The 8,020-nt window shown below is 35.7% G+C and overlaps 2 protein-coding genes across 2 annotated transcripts; one reads left to right on the plus strand and one right to left on the minus strand.

The window, feature by feature from the left end:
• Positions 1–2,196: 2,196 nt before the first annotated feature.
• LOC145767281 (dynamin-like GTPase OPA1, mitochondrial) lies at positions 2,197–5,119 on the minus strand. The gene has a single exon (XM_082579070.1). The coding sequence runs from the start codon at positions 5,062–5,064 to the stop codon at positions 2,197–2,199; it is 2,868 nt and encodes a 955-aa protein (XP_082435196.1). The 5' UTR covers positions 5,065–5,119.
• Positions 5,120–5,529: 410 nt separating this feature from the next.
• LOC145766800 (protein FAM200C-like) lies at positions 5,530–6,759 on the plus strand. The gene has a single exon (XM_082578506.1). The coding sequence runs from the start codon at positions 5,530–5,532 to the stop codon at positions 6,757–6,759; it is 1,230 nt and encodes a 409-aa protein (XP_082434632.1).
• The last annotated feature ends 1,261 nt before the right edge of the window (positions 6,760–8,020 follow it).

The following is an 8,020-nucleotide window of genomic DNA, read 5'->3' on the forward strand; positions in this document are numbered from 1 at the left end:
AAGAGATGAATGCACAACAGCATGAACAACCAGGCAAATTTCCACAAAGAAATTAATGTTGCAAGAAAATAAGTCCTTTGGAAAGAGCAAGGAGCCTTTTAGCGAAATAAGCGAAGCATTTGAATGGCAGAAATCAAAGCAGGAAGCAGGCCAATAAAAATACGAATGCCAAGAGTTAAGCTAAGACAAAAAAATCACTGCGACAATTATAAAGAACCTTCTTTTATAAACAAATGTATAAATGAGTTGAAGAGTGACCAATTTCACAACAATTATTTTGCACAAATTTTATAACATTGACAGATCCAATGGTGAGGTCTAAGTATTAACTTCATATAACAATAAAATAATTAATGCAACAAAAACAGATTTATGTCATAGATAAATGCGATCTATAGCCATTTGCGATTTACTAGTCGTTGAGGTGAAGTGAGACACATACAGTATTTTACAGTATCATATAGTTAATATTCTACTGCATTTTTTTCACAAATTTTGACGGATCATTGTGTCGTGTTAAAACAACTCATCATGAGCAAAAGGAAACCATATCACTACATTAACACTGAGAGAAATACAGTCAACTGTTTGCAAGTTGAAAATTCTAGGTCGAAGCGGTTAAAATGTACAAGAAACGCTTCATCATTCCATGCAGGTGAGCGTGCAATACTCGGCGGAAAAACTCGAAATATACAGCTGAGACAATCAAGAAACTGAAACCAAATATGAAAATTCATGGACTACCGTACTTTACAGTTACGTATTGAAACTATCACGAAAACAAGCAATACACGGCAAACGTTTTCATGTTGACACCCAACAGAATAATATGATTTAAACAAAAATTCATGCTTGTCCTGAAAGTAGGGGCTTTCTTATCGTTTCTTTTATGTAGGCCAAACACGCACCTACTTTAGAATAAACTGCACTGGTAATCAGTTTTGACACAAAATAATTTGCCAGAAAGAAATGGATCTGGGAGAGAAATGGGCATATTGTTAAACAAGCAATCTCTACTAAACATTAATCACTAAGAAAACTGTTCTGCAGCAAAATATTTTCAAGCTAGACAGCTACAAATAAAATGCAATTTTCCAGCATACTATCTTCCACTATGCAAATAACAATCGCTTTGTTTTGCACTTGCTACAATTTATTCTTAGAATACCGTATATCAGTGAAGTACTTTAAGAAACAAGACAGCATGTTTTTTTCGTATCAAACAAAGCAGTGGCAACATTAAAAGCAAAATTATTACATATTTTGTACAACACATACATATATACCAAATCAATCCGCAAGAAATCAAAAATGCACCTAACTTAGTGTAGACTTCTTTAGTAATTATAGCTTATGAACAATTATTATTTTAAGAATTCATCAAATGCACATAAATCCAATCACTATTACATAAACATACAAATCTACCTAAAAACGTTGTATCTGAGAGCCTCATGGCAGACACTAATATAACCAATTAATCAGGGTTCAAGATTTGTTGACCAATGCCAAGTTAGCGTTCTCATCACATTGTCATAAAGCTATTTTGTCCACGGTTAGTATTTTGACATCATGTCTCAACTTTTTCGAGTGAAGGTTATTATAACCTGTGGATAGTCAAATACACCGACAGCAAAAATTAATGAAAGAATAGGCAAGTAGACATATTCCAAACCCCCTACATCAACACAACGTCTTTTTCACGGAATGGCCCGTTTCGGCGAGTCCGATTCGGCGAGTCCAATTCGGCTAGTCCGATTCGGCGAGTGCCCTATTTGGCGAGAGCCCTTTTCGGTGAGTTCCCTATTTTTTTGAATTTTTTTTTAAATTATCAGGTACTGTAGCCTAATTATCATTGCCGTTTTAGGGTTAGGGGTTAGGATTAAAGGTTAGGAGTTAAGGTCTTATTTCAACGTTTAGCGACGTTAAAATGATGTAAAAGCAATGATAATTAGGCTACGGTATCTAATAATTTTAAAAAAAATTCAAAAAAATCGCCGAATAGGGAACTCGCCGAAAAGGGCACTCGCCGAATCGGACTAGCCGAATAGTAGCAGACCCTGTTTTTCATACAATGTGAGTGCATGTACAAATAAAGAACAGTTCATTCACAAACAAAATTAATGAACAAGGCGCACGGAGTTAAAAGTAAGTAAATTATAAAGACAGACGATCAGAAAATACATTTTAACTACATTATCTTTCTTTCCGCAAACAGACAATAAATTCATCAAGTTTTTGTTGGATTTCTCGAACTTGTTTGAGTTTTTCTGCAAGTTCAACACGTCTACCTGTTAATAGATTTTGCATTAGTTCATAGTTTTGTCCAAAATCTTCAAGAACTTCTTTAACTTCCTTTTCTAGTCTATGTGCTTCTGTGTTCATCACCTGCTGCCGTAATGCATTGCTTGTTGTGGACAGCATACGCTGAATGCGCCAAAATAAAACAACATCACTGCAGTCAACAGCTTCTTCATCATCACAATTGGTCTGCGACATGGCGGAAACATTGTGACGATAAAACTCTCGCTTGCAACCGCTGCATCTTCTCAACGCATCTCGAAGGAAATGATCCCGATACATTGACGCCCAAGTGTCAAGTATTAAATCAGAAGACACTTCGATGTCTTTTGCTTCCAAATTAAATCGAATAGTGGTGATTTCGTCATTGGCTAAGTAGGGCACTCTGTGCTTCTGGGAATGAAACAAAGTCTGCAATTGATTCTTTATTTCGTTTCTTTGGTGTTGTTCAAATGAACGAGTTGTCCAATGTGTCCATCGCTGCAACCAGTCATGGCCAACCAACTCTTGGATTTTGTTTTCATTTTTTCTTAACAGTTTTCCAAGATTGACTTCAATAAACCTTATTGCATTTTCCCACTGCGTTTTATCTGAAATAGAACGATCCTCTAAAGCATTTAGCTGAACTACTCGCAGAGTGTCTTCAAAACCCTCGTTCCATGCATGACGAGACTCTGTTTCTTCTCGTACAGCTGTTTTTAATTTAGCAAATATTTTGTCTGGTGAAGAATTTGACCGCTTTCCATCTACATCACAATCACCTTGATCTAGCACTTTTGCAAATTGTTCGAGCAACGCTTTCTTTGCTACTTTTATTGATTCTTTAGGAAGAGTTTTATCAGCCCATTGCTTGAGCTTAATATCGACAGTTGTGTTAAAAGTGCCAGGATTTCCAGACTGCGCTGCAGGGAGATAGATGTTTTCTATGACATGGTCACAAACTGCATCCCACAACTTTTCTTGGAGAGTCTTTTCCCAATCATGATGAGGGATGTTAACAAGAGTTAGCATTTCATCAAGAATTTCATATTTTGCTTTTTCAAACAATTCTTGTCGATCAAGCTCACGAATTCTCGGAAAATTGTTTTTCCATTCAGTTTCAAGATTAAATCTGGTTGCTTTAAAGAAATCAGCTTGCTGTTCAACAGAGCCTCGAACCATTTTCCAAAAGCAGTTGGAAACAGCATGACTTAAATTGGCAGTAGTCAATTGACCTGCTTTCAGTAAACCGGATTTAAATACTTTGGAGTGGGAAAAGAAATGTTCTTCATACTCTTTAATGTCACTTATACTGCTGTTTGCATAGCCTTGTCCAGTCACAACAGCAAAATAACCCAATGCTTTCATGGGAAAAAGCTTTCCTTCTAAAATTTCTTGAATTCTGCTTGGATTAGCAATATTCTTTTCAGCTAAATCAACTTTTGTGAGTACAAAAATTGTTCGTTTTCCTGAAGGATCCATTTGACTGACCAAATCAGTCACAATACTTCTTTCAGCATCAACAGACCCATCTTGAATGCAAAGTATGATAGCATTAGGATTCTGCATGTAGTGTTTGCTCATGTTGCAAATTGCATCTTTTGTGTCTGGTGCCATACCACTGGTAACAGTGTTAATCATGCCAGGTAAATCAACTAATACCATTCTTTGAATTCCAGGACCTTTAACACTTAAAGAAATGGCATCAGTGCTTACAGTTTTTCCCTTAGAGCAGCTTGCTCTCATTTTAAGCTCAATTTCATGCCGCAGTGCCTTCAATTCAGACTCCTTTGTCAGATCAAATTCTCTTAAACTGTCACGAAATTTGGCAACATGGTTGGGACCTTCACTTAAAGTAACTTTAACAGGGGATCGGGTCATCATTTCACCTGATCCTCGAGGAAAAATTCGGGCCTGAGCTATCATTTCAAGTACACTTGTTTTACCAGCACTCTGATCGCCAACAACGACAACACGTGGGAGGTGATCTTGTGCATTATAACTTGCATCATAATCAGCAAGCTCGTCTAAAACATCAGAATACATGTCAATGAGGGATTTTTTCACTTTTCTTCGATATATTTCTTTTTCATCCTTAGAAAGTAAAACCTTTCTTATACTTTTGTTTTCTCTTTCCAACTTTCCAATAATCTTTTGATATTTCAATTCTGTTTGAATGACTTCGTCTCTCAACTCTTCTATTGTTTCCTCATCATCTCTATTTTTATCTGAAGAAGTATTTGTTGAATCATGCTGTGATCTTTTTGCTTGTGATTCTTTCAAAAAATTTTCATTGGTTGAATTTGCTGACAGCAATGTTGAAGTTGTTGAAAGGTTGTTTCTCAAGCGAGGATACTTTTCTTTTAGATCAGGCAACTCATAATCTTTCCACTTCTTTAATGAATTTTTGAACCTTTCTGCAATGAAATCAAAAGAGTGGTCTAATCTTTCAATTCCATCCTTAAGCCAAGATACGTCAGGGATATTGGCAGTATACCATTCATTACAATATTTTTTAACATAAATTGTTCCACCAACAGCACTTCCAACCACCCAGTAGCGTAACTTAGTAGCTTGCTTCAACGTTCCTCTCAGAAGATATCCAACAAAGTGGCGCTTTACAAAATTCTGTGTTTGGTTCATGTTTGCTATCAAAAATATCCGTGGTTTACGTTGACAGTTGTTGTGATTCAAATGAGTATAGTATCTATACTTTTGCAGCAATGGCAATGATCCTGGGAATCGACGTAAAGTGACATGTCGTTCAATTTTTAAAAATTTCATATTTTAATTGTTTAAATTCACCAACCTAGTAACTTTTTGCATAAAATTTATGAAAGTTATCCATTACGGCAATAGTCTAAAAATACAAAAAAATTAAACAACTATTTACTGGGGGTAGAATCTTTTTGCAAAAAAATTAAGCCTACCTTACAGCTCAATAACAATTGTAGCACAAACAAACCAAATTTAACAAAATGTTCTAATCTTATATAGTCCAATACTCTATACCAGTGGTTCTTAACCTGGGCGCTACCGCCCCCTAGTGGGCGCTGTTAACTTTTAGAGGGGCGGAAATATTCAGGGGGCGTTATAGGGGGCGCTACATTCAGAAGGTGTAACGTTATTTTCCTCACTGCAAATTTGCTTTAGTAGTTCTGCTGGGGGTACGAGAATTAGAGCTGTAAAGAAACACAGTTTTCTTTACAGCTTGACGAGACAACACTACGTGACAATGAGGCTTTGATCATGGCTTATGTGCGCTATATAAATACCAGTCGTAAAGTTATTGAGGAGTTTCTGTTTGCTGAACAATTAGAGGTCGACACTAAAGGCTCAACGGTTTATAAGGCAGTTGAACAATTCTTTAAACGGAAAGGAATTCCACTTTCGAATGTTATTGCATGTGCCACCGATGGAGCACCATCAATGGTTGGACGCCATCGTGGATTTATAGCACATTTGAAAAGAGAAGTTCCGGACGTATTTACAATTCACTGTGTCATTCACAGACAACATTTAGCTGCAAAGCATCTCAGCGACAGATTACATAGTACCCTGCAAGTTGTTATCAGTGCAGTGAATAAGATCAAAGCCCATTCATTGAATGACCGCATATTTCGCCAACTTTGTCATGAAAATGAAGAAGAATTTGAACGGCTCTTGCTACATACACAAGTCCGGTGGCTTTCAAAAGGAAAATGTCTACAACGCTTTTATGATCTCTATGATTCTGTTATTGATTTCTTTAGGTTTAAATTATTGGATCAGAAAGTGAGTTCAGATTTGGAAAGCAGAAGAGCAGACGTTGCTTATTTGTCTGATATTTTCAACAAATTAAATGAGGTCAACATTAAATTGCAAGGAACCAAAATGTGTCTCATCAAAGCAAAGGGAATAATAATGGCATTTATTAGCAAACTAGATTTCTACAAAAATTGTTTACTAAGGCTAGACTTAAATCAGTTTCCAAGCTTAAAAGCCTTACAGGAAAACCAAACCGATGATTCATGTTTGTCAGACACTGATCTAGACTGCTATTCCTCTCATCTTCAAGCATTGAAAGAAGATTTGGTGATCAGATTTAAAGATCTCAAAGAATTAAAAATACCAGAGTGGGTTGTGAATCCATTTCAGGCTGATGCAAACAATTCTGATCCAAATCTAGTTGAAGAACTTATAGACTTGCAAAACGACTTTGAAAGTGAAGTGTTGTTTCAGCAGATTGGCTATGAAGCTTTCTGGCCAAAGGAACACGTTAAATATCCTCATCTTTGGGAAAAAATCAAGTTATTGCTGTTAGCGTTTCCTTCATCATACCTGGTAGAAAAGGGATTCAGTTCAGTCTTGCAACTCTTAACTAAGCAGAGAAATAGACTGCAAATATGTAAAAGGGGTGATCTGAGGCTCTGTTTATCAAATATTGAACCTGATATAATTAAGTTAGCAAATTCTCACCAGGCCCAAGGTAGTCATTAAATACAATGTATTTAATACATTTTTCCTGCTTTTTCAAAGTGCATTTTTTTATATATATCTTATTATTAGCCTACGGTTATTATTTTGAGTTTTTTGTTTGGGGCACATGCATGTTGTAAATGAGAACTGAGTGAAATACTGCCCCTATTTCCTTGAAGTAATAATAAATGTGAATGTGTTTCTTTAAGTAAATTTACCATATTCTCACAAGCTAAGTTTTCATTTTCTAATTGCACAGCGCTACAATGCAGAATCCGATATAGCTTCACTGTATCACGCATCATCTTTAGTAGGCTACAGCCCTTATATTATGGTGGGCGCCAGACTATGGAAATCTCTGAAAAGGGGCGCTGGGGAAAAAAAGTTTAAGAACCACTGCTCTATACCGTAATAAGCATGTTATATATTTTACCGAACAGAGAGAAAACTATTGTTATTTTGTTTGTTGTGAGAATAGTAGCATATGGTACAATTGTAAACAATAGAAATAAAATAGCACCATAACAAACTAGATTCCACAACAGACAGTTCAGTTTATTTTTGTTTTGTTGGCAAAAAAGAAAGAAAAAAACAAAAATATACAAAAACACAATAAACACAAATAATTCACACAAACAAGGATGGCAGCGAAAGACCAAAAGGTCACCAAAGTCAGCTGCCACCCAAACATTTAAACAAAAGATCCAAAATTAAGAACATTAACACATATAGCACAATACCAGCACTTTACAGAATACATTAATAGTGGAATAACACAGGGCAACATAAAAAAAAAAACTGTGCAGAGAAATAAACAGATGATATGTTTCAGGAATGATCATTGTACAAATTCTTTAATAAACATTTATATATATTTAAATTTAAAAGCATTATATATATATATATAAAACTTTTCTTGTATTTCTTTTGGTATTTGATTCCATAGTTTCACTCCATTAAAACATAGCATCTTCTTACCAGAGTTTGACGTTGCAAAGGGCAAATATAAATCATTTTGTTGGTTCTGACGGGTTTTATGATGGTGAATTTCGTTTACAAAAATAAAGCAGCCAGCAAAGGCCCGGGGCAGCATTTTGTGCACATATTTGTACATAAATTTTGCAGTCTCTAGTTTAATAATATTGTCAATTCTGAGCACATTAAATTGGTGATAAAGAACAGTTGTATTCGTTGACCTCAGCAAAAATAAGCAGGATCGGATGAACTTGTTTTGTAACATTTGAAGTGGAGCAGCAAAAGACTATATTGGTCGTCGAGTCAG

This window comes from Aplidium turbinatum, chromosome 3 (assembly GCF_918807975.1).
Source record: "Aplidium turbinatum chromosome 3, kaAplTurb1.1, whole genome shotgun sequence".
Lineage (NCBI taxonomy): Eukaryota > Metazoa > Chordata > Ascidiacea > Aplousobranchia > Polyclinidae > Aplidium > Aplidium turbinatum.

Coding starts and splice junctions, on each gene's coding strand:
- LOC145767281 (XM_082579070.1), bottom strand. CDS start 5,064: ATGAAATTTTTAAAAATTGAACGACATGTCACTTTACGTCGATTCCCA.
- LOC145766800 (XM_082578506.1), top strand. CDS start 5,530: ATGGCTTATGTGCGCTATATAAATACCAGTCGTAAAGTTATTGAGGAG.